Source organism: Clarias gariepinus, chromosome 21 (genome assembly GCF_024256425.1).
Source record: "Clarias gariepinus isolate MV-2021 ecotype Netherlands chromosome 21, CGAR_prim_01v2, whole genome shotgun sequence".
NCBI classification, from domain to species: Eukaryota; Metazoa; Chordata; class Actinopteri; order Siluriformes; family Clariidae; genus Clarias; species Clarias gariepinus.
In genome coordinates this window covers 16,088,203-16,115,564 of record NC_071120.1, presented here as the reverse complement: position 1 = coordinate 16,115,564, position 27,362 = coordinate 16,088,203, and the positions used below count along the sequence as shown (strand labels likewise).

The 27,362-nt window shown below is 35.3% G+C and overlaps 2 protein-coding genes across 4 annotated transcripts; one reads left to right on the top strand and one right to left on the bottom strand.

The window, feature by feature from the left end:
* Positions 1–172: 172 nt before the first annotated feature.
* Positions 173–15,007, bottom strand: prlrb (prolactin receptor b). Of its 2 annotated transcripts, none has more exons than XM_053481188.1 (9): positions 14,913–15,007; positions 9,736–9,907; positions 8,317–8,449; positions 7,658–7,827; positions 5,503–5,669; positions 5,195–5,336; positions 4,850–4,946; positions 4,176–4,245; positions 173–2,262 (listed from the first exon to the last, which is right to left on the bottom strand). In XM_053481188.1, the coding sequence occupies exons 2-9, from the start codon at positions 9,800–9,802 to the stop codon at positions 1,606–1,608; spliced, it is 1,503 nt and encodes a 500-aa protein (XP_053337163.1). In that variant the 5' UTR covers positions 9,803–9,907; positions 14,913–15,007; the 3' UTR covers positions 173–1,605. The 2 variants fall into 2 exon arrangements, with proteins under 2 accessions (XP_053337163.1, XP_053337164.1); XM_053481189.1 differs by lacking the exon at positions 14,913–15,007 and adding an exon at positions 11,723–11,792.
* A 2,264-nt stretch (positions 15,008–17,271) lies between these two features.
* Positions 17,272–26,755, top strand: malt1 (MALT paracaspase 1). Of its 2 annotated transcripts, XM_053481610.1 has the most exons (17): positions 17,272–17,745; positions 17,829–17,992; positions 19,280–19,407; positions 19,534–19,681; positions 20,945–21,123; positions 21,282–21,378; positions 21,508–21,561; positions 22,393–22,416; positions 22,522–22,545; positions 23,106–23,309; positions 23,412–23,589; positions 23,839–23,910; positions 23,998–24,125; positions 25,102–25,251; positions 25,409–25,563; positions 25,648–25,767; positions 25,910–26,755. In XM_053481610.1, exons 1-17 carry the CDS (start codon positions 17,594–17,596, stop codon positions 26,363–26,365), a joined length of 2,433 nt encoding a protein of 810 aa, XP_053337585.1. In that variant the 5' UTR covers positions 17,272–17,593; the 3' UTR covers positions 26,366–26,755. The 2 variants fall into 2 exon arrangements, with proteins under 2 accessions (XP_053337585.1, XP_053337586.1); XM_053481611.1 differs by lacking the exon at positions 21,508–21,561 and having other exon boundaries at positions 25,910–26,754.
* The last annotated feature ends 607 nt before the right edge of the window (positions 26,756–27,362 follow it).

The following is a 27,362-nucleotide window of genomic DNA, read 5'->3' as shown; positions in this document are numbered from 1 at the left end:
AAGACTTACATCTCTACAAAATGTTTTTTTCCCATGGTAGTGAAAAACGTACTACAACACCTAAGCCTGTGCATTTTTATAGATTTATTATGTTTTTGCACTTGCAGGCATGCAGATTAGGCAGGCATGAGTACAGATAGCTGTTTTGGGGTAAACACTCCGTGGACAAGTGTAAAGCTACTGGAGAGAGCAAACTCACAGCAATTTTAATTCATGTCATACTTTTTAAAATCAATTTAAAGTTTAATGTAATGTTTGCAAGACAATTTATTTCCTACTCTTGCTTTAGAGCTATGGAGTCATTACCTCGCCAGCCTGCTTTTTCTTTCTCATGAAGTTAATAAGACAATGCCTTTGATGCTGCTGAGACACCCCTTACAAAGCACTGACAATGGAGAGTCCATCATGTTAAATTATCATCTTCTCCCTCATATCAACAATTAGACATCTTATTTTTAAAAATGAGACCAGGTTTTCATTTTGTTTATTAGACTTTTTTTTATCAAAGACCTACAGATTAGGCTATCTGGCCTTTCCAAATTGCCCGTAGTACTGTATGTGAATGAGTTTGTGTGTGAGTACACCTTGTCCAGGGTGTACTCTGCCTCATGCCCTAAGTCTCATGGGATAGGCTCCAGCCTCTTTCACGACAGGATAAAGCGATATAGATGATGAGTGAGTGAGTAATCCGTGATTTAATTTACAAGCGGCAAGGTGGCTTAGTGGTTAGCACTGTGACCTTGCAGCTCAAGGATCCAGGTTTGATTTCGCCGTGCATGGAGTTTGCCTGTTCTCCCTGTGTTTGGTAAGTTTCCTCCCACAGTCTGAAAACATGCAGGTTAGACTTATTGGTTTTCCCAAATTGTCTGTTGTGTGTGAATGAGCATGTGAGTGTGTGTGTGCCCTGCAGTGCCTATCCCACCTCGTGCCCCAAGTATCCTGGTAAATCGGCTCCAGGCCCCCTGTGACCCTGTACAAAATATAAAGTGTTATAGATGAGTGAGTGAGTGATTGAGTGATTTAACTTACTACAGAACAGCTGTTTTAGAAAATTACCATCTTGTGGACAAACAGATTTAATGCATTCTTGATATTCAGGACTCTAAAGCACTATCACGAAATAAATAGGTGATGTTTGTAGCTACAGTATTACTAAATTAGTGTTTTAAACTTATGCTCCAATACATTTTTTTGTTACACTGTTTTTAGCTTTGTAGTTTTATTTAAAGTGTAAGTATGTGGGTAGATCCTAGCAGCAATTATTTCATAATTCATCCCTACAAGGCATTAAGATATAGGGAGTGAGTTTACCGTTGTAACACTTCAGATTTTTACAACCGAGTACTGATAGAAAATATATAATTAGGCTGTTTTTAAAAGTGTTGTCTTGAGTAGATAAATATCATGCCAGTCTTTTTCATTCAAAGTCTGTTGTTCACAAAACAAACCTCATCTGTAGCAGGTCTAAATATCATACAGATATTAATAATATTTGTATTGCTAGTAAAAATACATAGAAACATTCACATAGTTGTACCAGCTGGAACTTCTGAGATATACAGTAAATAACAAAAACATCATGTCACAAATCTCAGATTTCTCAGTTTAAAACATATCATATAATGTAGCTACGTATTCCTGGGGATCTGTGGAATCTTTAATTTTAGTCTTTTTGCATGGATCATTGTTCATTGTCTTATGTCTCTGTAAAGGACTGCTGTCTTTTTGAATCACAAGGACAGTTTCACTGTAAATCCCACTGACTTTACTGTAGTCTTCCTCTTTTTCTATTGTGAGCTTCTGCTTACAGTCTTCCTTTGGCTTTTGTTCCATCAGTCCATAAGGAGTGACACAGACTTGGTTCTGCTCATGATTGCATGTACAACTTGTCTCAGAGCTGCTTGCCATGTTTTCGTGAGATATGTCAGGTTTCTGCTGAGGCACATCATATGTGCTATATTGATTTGAGTGTTGAGGTGTGTTTAAAGCTGTAGATTCAGGATCAGAATTTTGACAGTTGTGTGCAAGAACTGGGAATTTCTGTTTATCACTGTGATCAGCAATGTTAAGCTCATTCCATGTCTTCTGTTCTGACATATTCTGGTTTGCCCCTTGTCGTTCCAGATGTACTTTATATCCAGAATTCTCACCATTTTCTTCACTGTCAAGCACCACCACATATTCCACATGATCAGGACACTCTGGAACAGGAAAGATACCCTGGAAGTTGACGGTATTGCATATATCTTCCACCTTTACTGTCTGTGAATGATAGCACAGAATATATCACATATTGAGCTATGATCTTATGTAACAGTAGAGCTGTTTCACTTTATCCATATCACAGCATTCTGTGATAGATCTGTAATAGCTACAGTACTCGACAGAAGTTTTTAGCCACCCCACTTTTCCTCTAATTAAATGAAAATGAAATTTAATAAAATAAATATAAAACAAATATTTTATTGTGACAGGCTACAAAGTGCCTAAAGATACAATTTTTAAAAATTGGTTGTTCATGTGACAACCTCAGCAGCAACCTCATTTCCCCTCTCATCTATTCCAGCCACGCAGCATTCAGCATCACCTATATCAGTACATTTAAACCACCAGCCTGATTATCCACCATCATCTGCACCTGTTTCTCACTGGTTCATGCCTCAAGTTAGATGGGTTTTTCGCTTGGATGATTTATAGGTCACTGTGTGGCTTAACAAACAAACAAAAAATCCCCTGTACAGGGACTGGACTGAAAATCAAAGACAAAGTCTTTTATGGAGGTTTGAAGATCTATTCCTCAAGGCTACATAAAAAAAAGACTGGTTCTTTGGAAGCAAAATATTAAAAAAAATGGGGGGCTCAAGACGTTTGCACAGTACTGCATTTAACATTCTGGACCAGTATTCAACATTAATATCATTAAAATACGATCCTTCTGTTGTTATTTCTGTTCTTAAAACAGTAGTATATTGTGACTGTAGAATATTAATATTCCTCTGCAAAAACATATACTATAGTGAAGCCTACTAAAACAGGCTTTTTTAAACAGCAAATGTACTTTATATGCTGTACATTTATCTACACAGCAGTGAACACCGAACTTGTATGCCCAAAAGTCTGAGAATATATTACATCATAAATAATTTTATCATTGGGCCATGCTATTATTACAACGTTGCTTAATATCCGTAGTTCCCCCATATTTTGCCTGATTATTAAATTTTTTTTCAGTTTTTTTTCATTTGATTCATTACTCAGACTTGCACTTGTGCTCACAACTGCTTGTGCAATTTCCAAGCCATTACAAAAGCATTGATTGTACAACAAAACAATAAATTATGATAGAAGATCTAAAATCTAAAAATCTAAACTTCTGCATTTTTCTTTGAAATATGTAAGCAAGCAGTGTTTTGTAGATTAAAAACAACGAATACAAATTGATAAAGAAATTAGCCGCAGTAAAAAATTTATATGGTGCGAATGTGAACATTCAGCAAGTTGAAAGCTTGATCCTTGAAAATCGCTGCACAAATGCAAACTCCACACAGACATATCTGAGGCGGAACTCAACCCCCTAACCCTGGAGGTAAATTAGAGGGTAACGAAAATACTAACTTTTGTGAAAACACCTAGGTTCTGTAAAGGAAAACATCTTGCATGTAAAATATAATGTTTTGCCGCAGCATAGAAAATATTTTAAGAATTGCACAAGGATTTGTAAGAAGAGCAAGTCTTCTATGAGTAATGAGCAACTGACAAAAAATATATTACTGGTTAGACAGTACCAGCATATTAACTTTGCAATGAAACGAAAATGTGACATAGTAGCCTACATTTTAAAATATACCAGCAACAGTTAAAGGGAATAAAAGGTTTTAAATGGACCTTATATATTATTTATATATATATATATATATATATATATATATATATATATTATTTATATATATATATACATACCTTTACTGTTTCTCTAGTCTACAGTAATGCTTATGTGGCAATGCATGTCATTTATCAACACCTTGAAAATGTTCATTTATAAGCAGGTATCTATATCAGGTATTTATAATTGGTATCTCAAAAACCATTAAATTTGATTGTATGTTTATCATAATGTTTTATCAGTCTGAATAAAATCTAGACGTGCGTCTAAAACTGTGCAGATTTTGTACTACCTTTAAAAGTTGGCCATCAAAGCCTTTGATCTTTGGTCCTGGAACAGGAGGCAGTAGGAAATGCTTAACACTGGGGAAGAGAAAAAGCAAAACATTAACTTTAATGAAAGTTTTGACCATAAATTTACATAATTTCCCTCTTATGCCAAGTGTGGTTGATCAACTAAGACCAACCAAGCTTTTGGTTTCATTGTAGGCTTTAGTTGTTTTGAATTATAGCCAGAAAGTAAGTGAGGAAAGAGTTTGGCATTAAATAATGTTTGAGATTGCAAGCTATACTAATGCATTTTTGTTTTTCAAGCTGAATTACTTAAAATAAAAAACTTGTGATAATGTGAATTAAGGTCCTTTAGCTTTTACGACTGTTTGGCTCAACAGGCATCCAGGAACGTGAAGGTCAAAACCATAAAAACAATATGACCTCAAATAATTGCTTGGTCAATTGGCTACGCTCCAGTTAAGTGGAAATTTAGACCTATTCCATTAAACATTCAAATATTGTATCCAGGTCTGGGACTGTAACAATAAGAAACAGTGGAACTATGTATTTCAAGATGTGTGTTGTATTTCGAGAAGTACTGTTGTTGTTCAGGTTTAACAACATACATTTTGTACATACTGTATACATGGTATGAATGAGTATTAAAGAAAAAATAGAATTGTGTAATGCTTACTGTTTTCTTTTGGCTGTTAGTATTCCAACAAGGACCAATACAACAAAGGTTGTAATAACAGCTATGACGATCAAAAATGGCTTCTCAAACACTGAGTCTAAATGAAAAAAAGTTAATAGAATTTAATCAATGAAAATTACAAACATCGCACCTATAGGAACTGTCAGAATCAGTAAAAGGTAAATGGCATTACCAATAACAGACATTTTTTGTACTATCAATGTGTCACTAATATCAATTAGTAACCATATTTATTATAGGTTTACATTATGTCCAATATTCCAAATAATGTTTTAATAAGGAATAAAAACAGAACTATTGTTTAACACTATTTTTAGCTCTTACTGTTTGGCATTTGGATGAACACTGGAGGGGTCCACTCACTCCACAGGCCTTGATCTAGTTTACACCGTACTTGTATAGTATAGTTTCCTCCAGGTTTGGGACTGAAGATGCTTAGTTCCTTTTGCTTACCAACATTGTAAACCTAGAAAACAACAATTCCGCTAAAAATCATCCAGTTGTGTCAATAAAAAAAAATTGAGCATAGTTGCAAATAATGGAAATATTAGGATGCATTTGAAATGAAATTACATTTAACTACAAGAACAGGCAAAGTCATTACAGCAGGATTTTGAATATTTGTGACACACCTCCCAGTCACTGACTTGCTCCTGTTTCACTCGCACTTCATAACTGAGAGTAACCCAGCCTGAACGAGTGTCGATGTCATGCGGGGCCTCCCACTTCACCAGAAAATACGGGTTGTCCTTCACTCCCATTAGAGCCAAAGTCATGTTTCCTGGTGAATGTGGCTGAACTGCATAAAAATAACAATATAAATGAAGAAATCATGAGGCTTATGGACTTTGTTAAATAGCCAGTGTCTTGATAAATAAGTAAATGGCGATGTTTTCATCTATAGTAATTTAACCTATCTGATTGGGATAAATTTAAGCAGTTTCAGTTAACTATCTTTATTACAGCTCATGTTTGGTATTAATTCAAATTTAGGCCCACACTAATTGATAGTATTATAATAAATATATATTAATTATATCCAACTTTCTCTTTTCTCTTAAATATTAGAAAAATGTTTAGAAAAATGTTCTGAACAAAAGTATAAGCTAATACCATTACTTTAATAAATTACTTTTCCCTGTGACCACAACAGTTACCATACTCAGTGATTTTTTTTTTGTTGTTCACATTAACTAACCAATAAAACATGACAGGTATTTTATTTGAGGAAAGTTGTGTGACTGGCCCAGCTGGACCCAAACTTATATATATTAATATATTCATTATTATATATTAATATATAATAATGAATATATTCATTAATATAGATAATAATTTAAACAAATCCATGTCGCAAAGAGATGAACTCCTCTTATGCCACAGGAATTTACTATTACTAACATTCATTGTAATTATTAAAGAAAGCTACCTAATATTGTTGTAATACAAGGCCCTGCACAAACTGCAACTATAGACATTAAAGCGTACCATCACCATTGTACCATCATTAGCAGACATGTCCAACAATACTCACTCATCTTACAGGCATATTTAAGGAGAATGTACAAATAATTCATTTATTAATTTTCCATACCCCCTATCCTGTTCAGGCTCATCGCAAGGCACAAGCAAACACCCACTCATACACTATTGGAAATTTCAGTTGGCCTACAATGCATGTCTTTAAACCCACAAAGCTCATGGAAAAACTCCATGCAACCAGACCAGAGGCAAGATCTGAGTCACTGCACAAGTGACGATAACTAAATATAAATTTCTTGTTTAATGAACTGTCTCATCAAGCAAATAACCTGATTTACTTAAGTCGATATTCATTATAACTGCACTCTTACTAGTACAATATATAGAAATGCATTTATTTACATTACACATGACGTCACGTCACACACTCCAGCAAGGACGTTTGAATGAAATAGCATTTTCGGTTGATAAGGTTGTGATAAGTAGACAAAGATGTCCGTGATAGACTCAAGATTCAAGCGAAATGTCACAACCAAGAACCAGCGAGGAAGGTAACAGCACCAGAAAGGTAACAGGAATGATTTTTTATATATATATATATATATATATATATATATAAAATATATATATATATATATTTTTTTTTATTACTTGGATTAATCATTCATTCTGACAGCACTAATGTTTATTGTAGACAACCATACAAGGGTAATTGTTACTAAGCCTGCCCTGAGTACACTAATTTTCTTGTATGGTGCCCTCACAGATTCCTGCATCTAAGCTTGGATGTACATTTACATTCCAATAAAGGTTACCGATAACATGCCTCTGAAGTTTGACTTTTTGCACCATTAAAATACTTATAGGCAACCAGTTATCATATCTTCTTCTCTATAAAACATGTTAATGCTCAGTAGTACACATATATGGTTCTTTAGTACTAAAATGCATTATTTTTCAATTGTCATATACAGTATCCCAAATTACTATGGCCGTTAAAAAATACAACAAAAAAACAACACATTTTTTTTATGAGGTGTTAGTGCAGTATATAGGCCCGGGGCACAGCCTAAGCTTTTATCCTTAATGCTTTCCCCCCCCCCCTCACGTTACTTTTACTTTTATACTTTAAGTAGTTTTGAAACCAGTACTTTTACACTTTTACTTGAGTAAAAAGCTTGAGTCGATACTTCAACTTCTAAAGAAGTCTTTTTAAACCCTAGTCCTATACTTCTACTCAAGTAATGAATGTGAATACTTTTGACACCACTGACAAAAACACACAAACAAACAAAATGAACTGACCAATATCCATAACGTCCACTTCTACTGGCTCAGAAGATGTGTTGCCATAGTTATTAAAGGCCATGACAGTGATGCTATAAAATATCCATATGGATGTATGGGCTTTGTCAAAGAAGCACGAGTTGTTTCCTGACCTATGGTAGTCTGGACATTCATAGACCTTTTCAGACCTGGAAAATGAAAGAGATAATATTCAAATAAAAGTAAACAGTATTTTATTTTAAATACTAGTTGAGAAGATGCATATTTGTACTACATATAAAATGTCTTGCAAATGGCCGAATGAGTATTTATTAAACATTTAAAACAAGGTTTTCACAACATGCCATGTAAAAACATACTGAAAAACATGCAAAGATATATTTTTAATGATAATGGTTCTGTATGCAATCATCTTGCATGCGGGTTTGTGCTGGTTAATGAGGTTAGTAAGGGCTACCATGGTTTACCACCGGAAGAAGCAAAAACATTAACAACCAATGTTTAAACACTAAATACAAGAATGCCCATCAATAACAACAACCATTATTTATGTTTGGTGAGTAAAGTCGGACCATAGACAATATGCAAATTGTTAAGACCACCTGAAAGTTGAGAAAATTAAGGTAAATAATTACAGAGCTGTAGCCTGGGTAAAATTGAAAACATAACCCTCTTACCCCTCTTTCCTGTAGAACAGTCGGTAGGTAGTGGTCAGTCCACCAGTTGAGCCAGGTTCCCACCAGCAACTGAAAGTCTCCTTATCAGTAGATCGACAACCTGTAAGTTTAGGTTGTCCTGGTGTTGATTGACCTGTATAGCCCCGCCATACAGTGTATGCACAAAGAGGTGGAAAAAATTACTGACAAAAATATGTCGATTGATGTTCAATTAAAATATTTATGTAATTCTAAGATAAACATAGAAATGGTTTGCCAATAATACTGTATACCTATAACAACACCTTTTGGAAAAGAATATATTTAAAGGCACATTAGCAACATATATATATATATATATATATATATATATATATATATATGAATAGCACATTTACTAACAAATTTATAAAGAAACTACATAGAATATTAAAGAATATAATGTTTTAAATTCATATTTTACCACATACCCAACCCTACACAGTTCGATGTGTCAATGACCAGAAAAATAAAATAAAGTGTAAGGTACGTTAAATAAATTTAAATAAAAATGAAACTGAATTTTGAAAATATAAAAAACGTACAGAGAATAAGAATAAAATAAATGTGCAAAAATAAATAAGAATTAAAGTGAAATAATATACACAAATTCAAATTAAAAAAATATATGCAAGGGGAAATATTAAATCTAGATTAAATTAATAAAATTAAATTAATTAAAAATCTAGAGTTTCTATGTTAACGGTTAAATCCGTTTTTATGTTTTCTGCTCGATTTTTGTTACGTATTGTTTCTGAGCCAAAATGAAAGGGATATGCTTTGACTTTGCCTTTGACAGCCACCACCGACATAAAAATTGGCAGTACATTTTGATTTGCTTTTAAAATCCAATGACACAATGTTCCTGTCTGCACTGTGAGCAGTCCTGCATGGTTTATGCACAACACATCCAATCTAATTTACTCCATTTCCATTTGAAATATGAGAAGATTACTCAGGCAGCGAGCTGAAGGAAACCCTAAACTGTTTACACTTTTAACCAATGATTATGTGTGTGTGATGCTTCAGTAGATCTACAACCTGTAAGTTTGGATTGTCCTGGTGTTGACTGACCTGTGTGGCTTCACCATACAGTGTAGTTACGATGAGGCACGGGCAAAAAAGAATTGCTGACAAAAATATGGGTCCGTGTCAAAATATCACTTCTAATTTTAAGAGTGAAAGTCAAAAAGGATCCACATTTAAACATGTTCAATTAGAATTAATCACAAGTTCATCTAATTCAAATAAATCTAGAAATTGGTTACTCAATAGGTTTAGTAGGTTTGTCAGGTAGCAAGCTAAAGGGAACCATAAACTGTCTGTATCAGAAATACAATCCTGTATTTCTTATCTATGCATTTTAACCTGCTTTCCTGCATGTTAAAAACTGCCACTCACACACGCGAGGTGGAATCCAGTGAAGTAAGAAAACTGCAGCCAAGACTCGTGAAGTGTCGCTCTGCATGTTGCTTGAGGCCCAGCTGAGACACAGACGCTCGCCGAGTTGAGGCGGTGTCTACACGGATCACATCACCAGCTCAGCAGGACTGTTTTGACACCAAATATCAGTCTAGTAGTGGAAAACAAGCATTAAGCAGGTGTAAACATAAACTAAAACTTGGATTGTTTTCAGCAGTGTTAAAACGTAGAGTGTTTGTTAGTGAACATACCTAAACGTCATTCAACAAAAATCTTTAAAAAGCTAGCAGAATTCTTGAAAAAAAAGCATCAGGGTTGATTATAAAAAAATAACCATGTCAGAATTTGAATGCAGAGCCGTGACTCATTAAAAATGAAAAGAATGTCGCCATGCCTAGAGTGTGCCATTCACAAATAGCAATACGTGTGTTAATAGATTAGTCAGAGAGGCAATCAAGAGGCCAAGAACAACTCTATTGATTTCTCCCCACACATCAATATCATGACTTATTTGATGTAGACTAAAGCTAAGCTGCAGGTTGTATCATTAAAAAAATCTGTAACTTTCAAGAGGGCAATATCTATGCAAGGTACTGGTACTGTACAATAGTGCAGCAGCACCACAATCAAACACCAGAATAGGTGCTAAAACAAGAAGCATGAAGGAATGAACAATGGAAAATGTCAATTTATGGAGCCTGTGCCCACAGTAGCCACCGTCTTCTTGGCTAAGGAAGTAAAACCTAATAGGGTCTTTTGGTGTTGCAGCCGTTCTGCCTCAAGGCCCAACATGTGCTTTTTGCTTAGTTAAGTTGTAGAGATGGTTATTGAGTTAACTTGACATTATTGTCAGCTCAAACCAGTCTAGCCATTCTCTGCTGTCCTCAAGCATTAACAAGGCATTTCCACCCACAGAACTGCCACTAAGTTGATACTCCTTTAAAAATATGTTTTTCATATTGAATCTGAACCACTTTTGTATAGATTTCCTAGATCGGATCATACAACTTAAATTACAATTGGTCAGATCAAAAATCATGCGACTTTTTGCCTCTGTGTATAAGTAGGGTGCTGACTTCAAGAATAATCACAGGAAACGTGTGAAATACTGTAGCAACTAAAACAGCTGAAGCGAGTCATTTGGCTTTCTTTCTTCTTCTGGGCCCGTATTCACAAAGCTTCTTAGAATTCTCTTAGAGAACTCGTACCTTAGCCTAAACAGTCAGAGCCGGGAGTCTTAGACTAAAAGTGATTTAGAAAATTTCTTAGAGCAACTCCGATTAAGGAAAGTACAAAAACCTTTATCTTAGTGAGGAGGCGTGGTTGTCCCCGTTCAAGGACTGTGATTGGTTGATAAAAATAACCTCTGACATCTGTAAAGGTGAAATGCGATCTTTTTGAAAATAGAATATATGATAATAGAATAGACAGTGGCAGTAGGTGGTATAGTGGTTAGCACTGTCGCCTTGCACCTCCAGGGTCCGGGTTTGAATCCCGGCCAGGCTTGATTCCTGTCTCTGTGTGCATGGAGTTTTCATGTTCTCCCCGTGCTAGGTGGGTTTCCTCCCACCATCCAAAGTTATGCAGGTTAGACTAAAATCGCCCATAGTGTGTGAAAGAGAGTGTGAGTGTGTGTATGTGTGTGCCCTGCGATGGTTTGGCACCCTGTCCTTCTGGGGAAGGCTCTAGGTCCCTGCAACCCTCAATACAGGATAAAGCGGTATAGAAGATGAGTGAGTGAGTAAGAATAGACAGTAAAATTGTATAATCATGACTACAGGCTACTTCATGCAAAGTGTCTGTTATAGGCTATATATCTTAAAGTTAATTAAAACAGCCAAATGTTGAAAATGTCTACTTTTAAAGCAACCAATTTCCACAAAGTAGTTAAGTTCTTACATTTATTTACCGTACTAATTTTATTACTTGTGATCTATTTCAGATTGATGGAATCAAAATGGCTCACCTTTTTACCAATTCACATGATTGTAGGACAGTCTATTTACGTTGAACTTTTGGATGATATGTAGTCAACAATCTTCTGGAAGGAAGTAGAACAACAAGAAAACCAAATTAGACAGAAGAGTGTTTACTTTTAGCATTATGTTCAGTGTTTGGAGAATATTTCTTCTTTCCGCCATTTTGTCCTCTGCTATAGAAACTTTTAAAAGTCCTTCTCTTAACTTTATTGTTAAAATATATATATATATATATATATATATATTTTACCTCAGGAGCTGTTTTTAGGGCTAAGATGTTTCGTAAATCATTTTTTTCTATACTAAGATTAAATCCTCAATTTAAGGATAAATTTTAAGAAAATGTCTATATTCTAGGAATTTTCTTAGAATTTCGTCACAGGACCAACTTTTAGGCTTAAGAAGCTTCGTGAATACAGGCCCTGGATATCAGCAAATACAGCCGACTAACTGCCATCCTCCAGAAAAAACAAATGGCAAGCATATTTTCGCTAAAATCACATCAATTGTTAGAAATAAATGAATGGTCACTCAAATATGATGTGTTTTAACCCAGATAATGTCAGACAAGATGTACCGATGTGCACTTGCATTCCATTTCAGAGGAAGGACGCACGGCAGTTGCGCAGGCAGTGATGAATATAGGCTATCTTCGCTTCCTCCATGCAAATGTCAGAGGTCACCGGCAGTCACGCAGGCAGTTCTTTCTTTTAGAATCATTACGGAGATTCAGATAAGTCACTTGTGATTATAAATGTCAACCGTAATGACAAGCAAGTCCGATCGGACCAGAAAATCTGAATTGAACAATGTGGCTTGTAATGTGAACAAAGCCCCAGATCTTATTTTACCCCATTCTTATGTTAAATGTGAATAAAGCTCTAGACCTTTATCTGCATGATCTGATGCATTGCTGTGCTGTCAACTGCATGACTGTATGTGTATATAACTATTCTATTCGAGTATTGATATATCTGAAAAATAAATATACTAATCTGTTAATTAAAAAAAACTGCTAGAACAACTGAAGCATTCCACTTTTCCATATTCATGTGTTCATGTAACAAAATAATATCACTGTTTACTGGCACATGGAAATCTCCATGGCTTTTACATAAGCAAACGCAATGGAGGTATGGAAAGCCCAAAGGCCTTTTAGAATCACTCTTAAAACTCAGCTTTGCTGTCTTTAAAAAACAAAAAAAGTAACATTGTCAATAATAGCTGTTTATCCTGAAGATCACGTAGTACAGCATAAATTTAACTCTTATTTTATTACTTAAAATAATTAATTATAATAGCTTTCTATTTTTAGCTCACAGGGTTGTAAAACAGTAGCATATTAACTGGATCATATGGTGTGCCTAGGTCTATGGAACAGTTCTCAGACTGCAAACAAAAGGATCTCCTCTTCCATACTTGACATCATGGTCTATACATTTATCAAGTGAACTCAGTGTTTAGCATAGACAGCTGCCTACTAACCTGACGTCAATTATCATTTACACAACAAAATTACGTAATGCTGTCTCTCTTTTACCTGCACATACCCACAGATATTCTCTTGCTTCTCCAATAATCAAATGTCTGAGTTAGCATTCATCTTTAAAAGGGTATGAATTATTTATCACATTCTGGCACTAATTACTTTGAACACTTTGGCTTCTACTGAAGAGAACTGTAACATATACAAGTAGCCAGGGTGAACTGCAACTAACCTTAAGTCTTCCAAAAGACACTGGCTGTGGGTTATCTTTAACCACAGCTATCACATCTTTATATAAACACATTTGCACTCTGATGAGCATCTGTTATATTCCATAAAGATGTGCTACCACAGATATGGACAAAACCATATGCCAAATAACTATTAAAATTTTATATGACATGTTCTAACTATTAATAACACAACAGTATGATCAACAATTTACTGTAGTATGTTTGCTTGTGGTTTGGGACAGAGCCCCATAGTCTTAATTAACATGAGAACTGAAAGAAACTATGAAACTATATAATTGCTTACTTTAAAATGCAATAAGCTTTTAATATGAGTAGTGCGTTCACACTGGAAACTTCAGTAAGATTATTTATTATTAATACCAAAATGATGCACTAGAATATACATTCCCCAACCCTGGTCCTGGAGAACTACTTACTGTGCACGTTTCTCAGCTCCGAACCTAATTGATTTAACTAATTAACTAAATAACAGCATTTTCTAAATTGAAATGGATGTGATAGAGCAAGAAAAACATTCAACTTTCCAAGACAAGCGCTAGGAACCTGTGAACCAGAACATGCAAGTTTAAAGTTGGCTAAATAAATAAGTAAATAAATAAATAAATAAAAAATAATGCATTTGATCAAGCAAACATGGTCTGGCATTGTAATTTGTCATTAAGCCCTCGGTTCTGGACCTACAGGGGAAAGCCAATCTCACAGGGGGTCTGTTCCTACTTTGGTGGTGAAAATTGCAAACAACCATTATTAGATTTACATTATTAGTTTTACAGTTTACTTAAACTAAAAGGTATTAGTTCAAGCCTCAGTAACTAAAAAAGAAACGTGGTTGATAAATGATGCCAGCTTGAAGATAATGAAAAAAAAAAAAATATATATATATATATATATATATATATATAAAGAAATGCTGTACTGTGTTAGTGAATGTTTTAAAATAAAAGTTTCAAGGTGTCAATCTTTTCAAGGTGGTTAAATATGATGGTAAATATTTAAATTATAATACTAGATTTGTATTAAATCTACTACTGCTACCAAACCAACTTATTTAAACAGACACTGGCTGTGCAAATGGTCAAGAAGCCTCTGCAGTACCTACACAGTCTATGTGCACAGGTTAAAATTTTTTAACTTACATGCATTTACAATATGTGGCCACAATTATGTGGACAGCTGAGACTTATAATTTGTTTTCCTTGGAAAATTCCATTGTTCATTACATGGTCTTCAAACACTCACTTCCCAGGAGTATCAATATCACGTGAGAAATAACTACAAAGCATCACAGACCTTTACACACATTTAGATCATACATGTACATTAACTTACATGGTAAATACTAGAATAAAAGCAAACTTCACAACAGGTGATAGGAGAGAAACTAAACTGAGCCATGCTTACAGTTTAAAATGTTGATAATATAAAATTTGTGTTTACCTTGGTTATCTCCAAAATCCCTCAGAATCCCCCAAAATAGTTTGGGAAAAAGTCAGTGAACTACTGCTACGCGCGTCTTTGTGTGTGTGTGTGTGTGTGTGTGCCACTCAATGTTGACAGGACGATGAGGGTTAAAGGAAGCTGAAGGAAGTGGAAACAAAGTAACAGGGAGACAAAAGAGACACCTACAGGCCTGTCCTGAAATGACATTTTACTGTCCGACCCAGCTGCATTTAACACTAATGTGTCTAATATGTCAGATATCCACATATTCCATGTTACTATTAATTGTATACAATTTTATTTGCATGAAGAGGATTAAATAAAAAACCAATATAGATTTTTTCAGATTTAATATGCTATATAATTTTTAGTGAGTCAAAAGCTTGTAGACACATGATTGGGATTTGTTGTCAATGCCTTTTAATTGCTTGAGTTTGACTCTAATTATTAGTTTATTTACTTTAGTTATTTCTAATCTTGGAATTTTTGCTCATTCAACCTAACTGAACTGCTGTAACTCAGTCAGGTTTGGGGGAACGCTGACTTAAACATACCCTTCCATTCTAGTTCACCATTTTGTTTAGATTTTTACAGAATTCAGGACAGCGCTTAATGATGGCTTGTCCAGTACTTTTGTTTTGTTATCATTAAGTCATTATGTTGCAGCTTAGAAGAAATAATTTGTATTATTGTTTTGCAGATTTTCCCAGTTTTTACTGTATTTTAACTCTCTGAGTGATGTCTTTATGCTTGGATTCAGTATTTTTAAATACTCTAGTATTTCTTTTTCATGATGCTAATGTGTACCAGTTCATTTTATGATGTGCATCCTTAAAATTTAATGGTTTAGCCATGATCAATTTAAAGCCTCACTATTTTTCCTCAATACACAACAAGTTATGAGGAAGCCGGTGAAGTTTTCTTTCTTCTGGCCAGAGAACACACCTCTTAAAGGATGATGATTATCTGAAAACTTCAGTCTGTGTTCTATACTGGTTTTTATGCAGGGGCTTTTTGCTTGCATAACAAGCTTTTATTTTAACATTTCCTCTTGAGTTTGTTTATGACTAAAAGGTAATACAGTATGTCCCTTTTTATAAATGATGCATTGTGTATGTGGCCCCAAGATTTTTAGATTTGCATACAACTGTTTGCTCAGATGCAGCACAGTGGCTAAGTTAGTCGCCCAGCAGGCATTGAGGGTACAATTCTCGCCTCTGGTCTGTGTGTGTGGAGTTTGCATATTGTCCCTGTTCATGATGGAGTTCTTTTGGGTATTCTGGTTTCCTCCCACAGTCCAAAGACATGTGCTGTAGGCTGATTTCCAAATTGTCTATAGTGTGTATTGATTGGCTATGTGAGTGTGTGATTGTACCCATCCATGGTGTACCCTGCTTTGTGGCCATTAGTGTGGCCCCAGGCAACCCTGAACAGGATATGTGGTTCAAAATGAATGGATATTTGTACTGATGCTTTTGGTACCTCAGTTGTTTGAAAACTCATCCTAAAAATAAAAAAAAAATTAAATTTAAAATAAAATAAAAAAATTATAAAAAATTAAAATTAAAATTAAATGTGAAGGTCCACATTTGTTTGGTTTAGATTTTCTTATGGTTTCTGGCCCATTAACAATCAGAGATGCAATCTGAATTAACCTTTTAAGCTTTCAAAAAGCATGAATTTCTGGTACTTTCAGTCTGTAGGCTTTAGGATAAAATAAATTTGTTTTTAATTAATTGTTTTAAAATGACCTCTGGTGTAAACAAAGCAGATGCCCTAATTTACTTGCCAAAAAGTATAGCACTGTAACTTGAAATGTGTAGAGTTCTGAAAACTAAGATGTCTGTAGCTTACAGAATTTGTAAGAATTTGCTAGTAACTGTGCAAATAACTTGAATTCATGAATATGCAGATTAGTAACACCCACTTACTTGACGCGTGAAATAAGTTACAAGGTTTTTATAAAGTGATAGACATTAAATGCAACACATATGATGAAGAGCAGTATTTCTATGCGCTAAATATAAAATGTAATATATACTTTAAAAGACATGGCGGTATTGTCGCTTCTGTCTCATTTATCCGTCTGCCTTTCTTCGTGCATCTCTATACAAGAGCCAGTTTGAAGGATCTGGGTCTTGTATAGAGATGCACCTTCGTCAGAGTATGAAATCAGGAAGTGGAAACTTTAACGCGTATATATATATATATATATAAATATATATATAGAGAGAGGCTGTATTATAAACCGTTGTTTAGCTTCTATATAAGTGCACTACAAAGGGTATGGCGTCATGGTTTCTATAGCCTTTGTAGTGCAACCTGATTCCGAATAACAAGGTATTTGAGACATGGCCATGTTCTGAGGCGAAGTGGATTTCCCCAGGAAACTGTAACAGTGTTTTACCTGTGGACAGGTTTACACGTTTTGCCCTTTTCTATAGTTTCGGACGCGCTTATGTTCTGCAAAACCGACTCGCTCATGTATCGACCCATGGCTGGTCTTTTCGGTTTTGCTTTTAAGAGCTGCTTGATATCTTTTTTCGTCATGTTACGATAAATTACACACCGAGTCGTTTCCGTCCTGAGCTACGTGCGGTTAAGTTTGACTTTCTAAACGTTCAGGCCCCGGAAGCAACAGATTTTCGCAAACTTTACAACTTTTTAAAATCAACAAAATGTCTCAGGACTCTTATGACAGCTCATTTAATATTAATTTTCTTAAAGAATCGGTGTTAAAAAGACTGGCTGAGGCTCTTGATAAAACAAACAGTAAAGGATGGAGAAAACTTGGGGAGACTGTGAACAGTGACCGGCGCTACAAAGTCAGGTAAAGACCTGTATCACATTAACTAAGAGCTTCAGTCCACATCATGTGTTAGATCTCTCTCTCTCTCTCTCTCTCTCTCTCAGTTTGGGGGACATGGAGATGTGCTCTCTCAAGGTGTTAGAGGTGGAGGGCAGCCCATCTCGCAGTCTACTGAGACTCATGGGAGACCGAGGCTGCACAGTGGGGGATCTGGTGGAGTTTCTCAAAATGATGGGTCACACTGAAGCCATACAGTGTCTTAAATCAGGTACTGTACATTTATTTCTTATATTATTTATTGATTTCCTTTATAATCACTTCATTCTGGTCCAAGGTTCTGTGGGTAGGACACCAGTACAACACAGGGCTGCACACACAGACCCGCGCACACATACAGTAGGCAGTGCCAGTCAAAAGTTTGGACACAAAAAAAATTGAATGGTCTTTCCTGAATTTCAATTTGTTTCTAAATTGTAAAACAATTCTAAAGGCATCCAACATTCCAACAGTTAAATGGTGAGATGTGTCTGCTACTTATGCTCTGTAAAGCCTTCATAACGGTTCTAATCTGAGGTGCTGTAAATTGGTGATGTTTAAGGCTGGTAACTCTTAATGAACTTCTCCTCTGCAGCAGAGGTAGGTTTTGGTCTTGCTTGCTTGTTTTAACCAGTTTTAGCATGATGCTTGATGGGTTTTGCAAATGTTTTTTCAATGACTGTTCCAGAACAGCCAACTTTTATGTTTTAATATAACAACTGACTGTTGTTGTTGTTGTTGTTGTTGTTGTTATGTAACTACCTAATTTCAGATGTGTTATTTCATAGTTTTAAAATTTTCAATATTGTTTTAGAATGTAAAAAAAAAGTCACTAATCAAAACAAACATCGAATTAGAAGGTGTGTCTGAATATTTAACTGGTACTGTACATTTTGTGTTAAAATTTATGGTGCCGGGTTGCTAGCCCGTCACCCAACCTTCCTCCATCCAGGCTTTGTAGCCGCCAACCATCGAATGATTTTGTATGGACATAGGGTTAAGGACCAACATTGGCAACTTGGGAGCGGCAGGGCTCAAACCCTTGTCCCTTCAATCAGCAATCAATAGTCTCAACCGCCTAAGCCACCTCTACAAGGATATATGTATCAGATATGTTATACATTTTAAAAAGTTTTTAAAAAGCAGTTAGTTTACACAGTCACCCCAGATGTATACATACATACATACATACATACATACATACATAAAGGAAGTTACCAGCATGTCGTAACATTAGTTTTTGGCATGTAGTCTGAGGAGAATTTCCAGTAAAAACAACATGGTAAAAGTCACATGACTGTTAAGCTTAGTGTTGCTCTAGTTACTGACATTAGTGTCACAATAGCAGAGGAGTTTAAGACAGTTTGTGCCCTTTGTGTACTCACATAATTACGAAGAACCTTCAGGAACTGTAAAAATACAAGCACTATAAACCTTGCACTATTGAGCCATAATGTTTTACGTTTAAGCTCAAAAATCTGTTTAGCTTTTAGTTATGATTTTTTTTGGATGTCAACAGGGATTCAAATCCTTATTCAGCCCCAGTCTGTGAGTGTGATAGTTGGACACACTGTTCGCCTCAGCTGCTATGCTGCTGCCACCTCAAGCTCCACTATTCAGTACCAGTGGTTCAAGACAAAAGACGAGGTACATTACAAGAGGAATCAATAAAGAATTGATATTTAATCATAAAGATTTTTAGCATGTAATTTGGCTACCTTTGTTTTTTTTTCAAGCAGTATTGGTAATTATTTTAGTGTTCATTTCCTTTAGGTTCCTGGATGTTCCTCTTCAGATCTTGTGCTGAGTCCTGTCCAGCTGAGAGATACTGGCTTCTACATCTGCAGGGTAAACTGCGGTGATGCTTTTGAGTTCAGCCACTGGGTTCAGGTGGATGTGCTGGATGTAATGCCAGCATATGGTAAGCAACATAATTGCTTTTCACAGTTAGGAGATATTCTTTGCTACAGTACAAATAATTCCCTTTTATCTAGTAATTGCCTACATAGAATATGCAGAAAGTTTATATATAACCAGAGAAGAAGAAAATGCAGACAGTTTGTAAACAGCAAGAGGAGAGGAAAAATATTAAGTACAAATAACTTTCAGTGGCTTAGAGTAGGTGACAAGTAGCTCAGTTGGTGTTCTTAGGATCTAGAACCCTTAAAATTTCAGTTCTCTCTTTTCATGGTTATTTATACAGATTCAGTAAAGGCCGGCCTTTAGTAAGAATGAAACCTGCTTGAGTGCAATGCAAGCACTATAACAGGTTGTAATGTACTTTTTTTGATCTGGTACTCTACTTAACCTGTTCACAGCTTTTGTAAATTATTCATTTTAGGTGACAGTTAGCAATTTGCAAACTGCATACTGAGCTACTTAACATAGAACGAGGCAGAGTACATTTTTTATCCAATGAGTGGGTGTTTAAAGGTAGTGATATATATATATATATATATATATATATATATATGTATATATATATATATATATATATATATATATATATTTTACACAGATACTGTATATAATGTATATACTGTATATATCTTCTTGAACTTGTGGGGGGAATGATAAAAATGTATCATTAATAGAAGAAAACTCAAAGTATTTAATTTATTTTGAGTTTTCTAAAATAAACAAGGTACAATATACAACAAAGCATCACATTTTACAATGGTTGCCAAATGTATAGAAACAGAAGTGAAATTAAATTTTTATTATTTTATGCAATGCAAGAACATAAATGAAGTCCTTTATTCCTAAAAACCTGCTGTATTAAGTTGGACATAGGATCAAAAAGATGTCTGCAGTACTCTGTGTCATTTGCTTAATCTATGCCTGCTTGATTACTTCCAATTCACTTGAAAATTTCCTTTTATTTTTTTTTAGTTTTAGCCATTTTTGTGCTAAGGTGGACAGCTGCAGAATGTAAAAGTCCTACCACATATTTTTTCCATCTATTAACCAATACAGCTCATTTAAATTTGAACAACCCTTTAGCTAGATTTATAAGAACTAATTAGTGACATCTGATTAGTGCACGGGGGAACGATAATACATGGCATATGTTGTCGTAATATGTTTGTCCCCACAACACACTTAATACTTGGCTGAATGACCTAAATATATAGTTTTGTGCTATGTTTATATCTGTATATTAAATGTAAGTTTTTCTTTTAAGGAATGATGTCTATTCCTTCTGAAGGAAGACTGAGAGTGGTCATACAGCCCAAGCCTCAGTCTTTGCTAGTGGGCGATGCTCTGTATCTGGAATGTGGAGCTGTGGGAAAACCTCTGCCACGCTACCAGTGGTACAGGAATGGGGCTCCTTTAAAGAACGCCACTAAGAGGAGACTCAGTGTAAGAGACAAGTAAAGAGAATGAACATACACATAGGCTTGCTTTACATACTTCATGTTTGTATTCAGCTTTTCTAGAAGCTTAAAACATAATTAAAAGCAAATTTGCTGGGTTAATTGGGTCAGTTGATTGGAAAGAATTCTTTATTGTTGGATTAGATCCCATATTTGATGTTGGAGCACCAGGGAAGATATCGCTGTGAAATCTCCTGCAACAATGAGCGGACTTGGAGTAATGAAGTAGACATCCACGTAGGTATGCCAGCTTAAAGTACCTATCAGCCTAATTTAATGTTATTTATAAAGTTAATATGCATAAGTATAGAATAGTTCTATTATCAACCTAACATAGTTCAGTCCTCAAGTAACTGCTTTTATTTTGAAGTCAAAAGGCCGAGGACAACATTTCAGTTTTCAGGGGCAACGGAATGTTCTGAAGGTATTAAGACGTTATGTCCCACCTTCTGAACTCTCTTGGGATTTTGGGCATTTATTTCATTCACCCAATCTGAACCTGGTCATCTTAGAAACCAGTTCTAATCGACACATTTTTGGTGCATGCTGAACATAATTTCAATGCTTTTTCTCAATACTCTCATAAGACTCTTTCCATTTTCCTCTGTTGACTGGTGTAAAGGAGGTAGCAGAAATAAAAGACCCCACTATGGAGCTGAGCCTCTGTTCAAAAAGCAGGACATGGTGGTGAGGAATGGACATTTGTGTGCATGTGTGCATGTACCAAACCTGAAATGTGGTTCTTCTTTTACCTTTGGATTCTTGAAGTCATTCAATTCATACTTTCAGCACTTGCAAATGTGACACTCCTGGGAAAAAAAAGGAAAAAAAAGAAAAACAACTTAAAACCCACAACTGAGCATTTTTCTCTGTACAGAGAGTGACAATAGTAATATATCCTCTTTAGCTTGCTACAAATCCTTAGCTACCCAGAAAACTTTTTTTTTTCTAAGAGTGTACAAGTTTCATCATATTCTCTAGAAGGGGAGCATCGGCTAACATTTTTTCATCTTAATTCTTTCATTTATTAAGATGTGTTTGCATAGCACATACTTTCCTATTCTCTACTCTTGCAATGAACGAATGAAAGGCCTTCAATTAATCTAATGTGCAAGTTATTCAATTAAGGAATCAGATTTACATGTTCTTAAATGGGTGTGGGCTATTAGTTGTTCATCTTTTTTACTTTGCCTCACTCTTTGGTATAACTGTATATCAGATCGTATTCAGCTCTTTTAATTTTTTTTTTATACAGATGACTTCATAGCCTTTGGACAATGTAAGTATTTTCATTTCTACAATTGTAGACTGGTTCCTCAAAATATGCACTCTTATTAAAAAAATAAACACTAAACATTTGTGTCATTCTGGGTTTCATTTTCAGATAACAGTCTCGAGAAGCCTTACGGTAGGTAAAGGAAAAATTAAGTTCACATAGTAATGTACTACAATGTAAGCTTTTTGTAAAATAAATTATTCTTAATTAATTCTTAAATTAATTTGGCGACTTTTTTTATTATGAAATGTACAAAATGTAAAATATTAGATTGTTTTAAGTGGAAATGGTGCCAGGTGTTAAATATTATTGATACCACAGCACTGTTGAAGGCTGTTGATTGGACACGATCATTTATATAGTAACATTTAATTGACAGATACATGTATGGTGAAATTTGTAGGTCCACATAATCTAACAAAAGTTAGTGCTGCTTTTTTGATTTTTTTTGTTAATTATAACCATGACTTAGTAACAAAAAAGAAGCTGGTGAGTATATGACTCTTTATAACTGTTAAAAGAAAAACAAACTTTTCTGACATTTTACTTAAAAAAATTTTTTTATTAATAAATATTCTGAAATTAAGCCCAATAAAAATGCTTACAAATCTGATTGTGAAGTCAGTAATAATGTCACTTGCACAAGGTGGTATTTTGCACAATTTAATAAATACCTTTTGTTTCTGTCATAGCCACAGACAAAGTGGCCTTGCTGATAGGTAACATGTCTTATCAGAACCACCCTCGGCTGAAGGCTCCCATGGTGGATGTGTATGACCTCACCAACCTGCTTCGCCAGCTCAACTTTAAAGTGGTCTCACTGCTGGACCTGACAGAATCTGAGATGCGCAATGCAGTAGAGGAGTTTCTCTCTCTGCTACACAAGGGCGTTTATGGTACTGCAGCCTTATACAAAAGTTGTAACATATGTATAACAGCATTACCCAATAAATATTTACTACACTGATCAAATAAAATAAATCATTTCTTATTTACAGGCCTGCTTTACTATGCTGGTCATGGTTATGAGAACTTTGGAAATAGCTTCATGGTGCCTGTTGATGCTCCAAACCCATACCGATCAGCAAACTGCTTGTGTGTGCAAAGCATTCTGAAATTGATGCAGGAGAAAGAGACTGGTCTCAATGTCTTCCTTCTTGATATGTGCAGGAAAAGGTAAGCTTAATAAATATGCATATTTTTATTCAATGTGGCTTTAAGTATAAAATAATTTTTAAAACCAATCATCTAGTCCTTATATATATTTATATGTGATTAAAAATCTTAACCAAATTATTCTTGGTTAATATGTTAAAGAACGTATTCTTTAATAAATTGCTTATTCCATATTCCTGCATTTGCTTATACTTGGTTCAAGTTTTATTTTCCAATATACTATTATAAATGCTGTAAATGTCCTTTCAGAAACGTTCATGATAAGGACATGCCAAATGTTACACTCAAAGTCACAGCCAACATTGTGTTTGGTTATGCTACGTAAGTTTTTGGTAATTTGTTTCTTATTTCTGGTTTAAATCTTCAGTCCAAAAAAAATTTCATTGTCAAAATATTTTACTCCTGAAGCTGTCAAGATGCAGAAGCTTTTGAATTAAGCTCCAGCGGATTCACCAATGGTGTCTTCATCAAGTTTCTCAAAGAGCGCCTCCTGGAAGATGAAAAAATTACTGTGCTCCTGGACAGTGTTGCAGAGGGTGTGGATTTTTTTTTTATTACATTCTGTACATTTCCACTGCAGTAAATAGCCTTTCATTTGGAATTGATAGATTATGTAAGAAATAAAACCTGACAGTGTGTTGTCTAGTCAACACATGGGTAACATGCAAGAGCTTGACATCTCACAGAGGGCCATTACGATCTTGGGGTGATCGCAGCAATTGCAATTTGCCAATGCTTAAAACCCTTAATTTATTAATGAATGGCATCAAACTGATCATTTATAGTTACATTTAAGGTTTTTGAACCTTTTATAGTTGCATTTAATAATGTTCAACAAGTTGGGTCCTGTTACGACTTATGTTATAGTAGCTATAGTCACTCCCTTATAAGCCTTTCTAGAAATTAGAAAACATAAAATCCTTTGTTCCACCCATCAGCGATCTGTCCCCTATAACATGACAGCTAAAATACCAACCATAAGGCTATCACAGGAAACCTACGAGATGTGTAGGTAGTGTAGAAGTGTAGAAGTCAGCCAAATGCATCTTTTTGAACTGCTGCTCATGCCAAGTCAGGGGATGGTGTAGATGTAATGACACGATGATAACCAGCACTCATTTATTTATTTATTTATGGAGGCCAGGGGTAGCTCAGTGGTTAAGGCATTGGACTACGGTTCGGAAGATCCCAGGTTCAAACCCCACAAAACACCGAGTTGCCACTGCTGGGCCCTTGAGCAAGGCCCTTAACCCTCAACTGCTCAGATGTATATTGAGATAAAAATGTAAGTCGCTCTAGATAAGAGCGTCTGCCAAATGCCTAAATGTAAATGTATGCTTGTTAAATTAAAAACATGTGGTGACAGAAATCAGTAATCGATGCAATTAATCTTAGTAATATTATCTTATATATACTTTCTAACTGGTGTACTGATACTAACTGAGATACTGTCAGTTATACTCAGCAAAAGCACCAGTATAACCCTTTATATTTCATTGTGTTGTGTTTTAGACATGGGCCAGTTTGATCCCACTAAAGGCAAGCAGGCTCTTGAGATCCGTAGCAGCCTTTCTGAGAGACGCTCCCTGACTGACCCCATCCTGCCTGGAGAGTGTTCAGATGTGGTCCAAGCTCACAGCCTCCTCTGGGCTACAGCACATGGTGAACTACTAAGAAAATAAATGTCCTCTAACCATATCACAAATACTGTGTTTTAATTAGCTATTTATGGGAAATGCTTGAACAAAATTGTTATGTACAAGTATACCTGTAGAATATGTAAATTCTTTGTTAATTCTTTGTTTTTATTGCACTCCAGAGCTGCCAGAAAGCATGACCTTGGACTTCGAATGCGGTGTGCAGCTAAAGTTGGGCTTTGCGGCCGAGTTCTCCAATGTGCTGGTCATCTACACCAACATTGTTAAGAAGCCAGAGGAGATGTCCTCATGTCAGGCTCACCTCATCAACCTTTCAGTGAGCTATAAAAGCTATTTAAATGCTTTTTTTTTTTGTTTAGTAACTTATCAGAAAATTAAGTATTTGTATCTGTTCCTGCAGGACCTCGACCCTAAGATGATGAATAAGGAAACTCCAGAGGAAACTGGAAGTTACCTGCTCACAGGAAGTCTTCCCCAGCACTGCCTTTATACAAGACTTAGTTCCCTACAGAAGCTTAAGGTAGGTCTTATATAATTTTGACTAAAAAATAGATTTTTTGAGTATTCTTGAAGAAGACTCATCTAATTGGCTAGATCCTTCTTAAGAATTATATGGGTCGATGTGGTGGTCTTCAAACATTTCCATTTTCTCCACCCCACAGGAGAATCTGGTCTTCACTGTCTGTCTGCAGGCTGAATTTAAATCTCTAGATGAGCAGGTACAATGGACCAAAGAGGTAGACATCGGCAAGCCCCTAATAGCAAAGCTGGACCTGCACCGGCCCACCAGGAGGAACAGTTGTCAGCAGACATGCCTCATGCCCCATAGTCCTTCCACCAGTCCGAGTCCGAGTCCAGGAGCTGAGCGTATGCTCTTCCATGGGATCCCCTGCCACCACCCTCAGTCCAGTAGCTCCTTCCTTCATGTATGTGAGCCCTTGCATGGAGCCGCTGGCGCTTACGGAGAATCTCTGCACGATGATTATGAATGTCACTATGAAAATAATTTATATTCCCCTTGTATGCCTCTACCCAGTGTGCCCATTGAAACCACTGAAGATATTGAAGATATGCAGAACAGGTTCATGGACAGCTTACATTTATACAACCAGCCTTGACCTGGGAGGTTGGGAGAAAATATTTACTTAGACATCTTAGGTTATGTGTTATTGTTAAATATCAGCTGATCAATATAAATTGTTATATGTTCTGTTGTAATATTTTATGTTACTCAGAATGCACTGTTATATGGTATGCTTTGATTAATATTCAAATTTCATAGGTGTTCACAGTCCTAACTATGTATAAAATAGATGCATAAAGAAGCCTGTCTGATCCATAGTATTGCATGTGACCATTTACCAGGTCTAATATGTATTATGCATGTGAAATACCTTTATAGAATTTTAGATTGCAATGAGTCAGTAAGCTGTCACATGTAAGTATGTTATAATTTTCAGTAAAAAAAAGTAATTTACAGTAATTTATTATAGTACTATGCTGCTATAAGAAAAATCTTATAAATTAATCTTAATCTATATAAAATGCTTTGCATTACATAGATGTAACATTTAAAAGAAATAGTCACATAAAAATATACAAATTGCTTCGTTTTAATGTAAAAAACCTAATTAGTTAACTACTTCATAAAAATTAAATTAGTAATAGAAATACATGATCAAATAAAGCCTAGTTGTTGGGCAAAAAAAAGCACATGTCTTTCTTTATAGGAAAAAAACCCATGTCTAATAAAAAATTATCTAGATGCTAAATTGTAAATATAAAAAAAAAAAAAATTTATACATACTGTAAGAACAGTATATTTAGCAAATAGTGTGCTTTAATGTGCAAATAATGTTCCTTTTATTTAAGAATATTGTAAAAATTATTATTACTATTTGCTCTAGGAATTTTTATACATACACCCATTTTGCTCATAAATAATGGAACAAAGAGGTTCTGTCAAGCAGTTGCACAGGTGTGCCTAGAGGTGGTTCTGAGAGTAACAACTGCATTGATGGCTGTTCACTTCAACTCGCAACATAAGGTCTAAAGAGGTGCAAGTAAAGGAGGCCATCATTAGGTTGGAAAACAAGCAAACAAACAAACACAGCA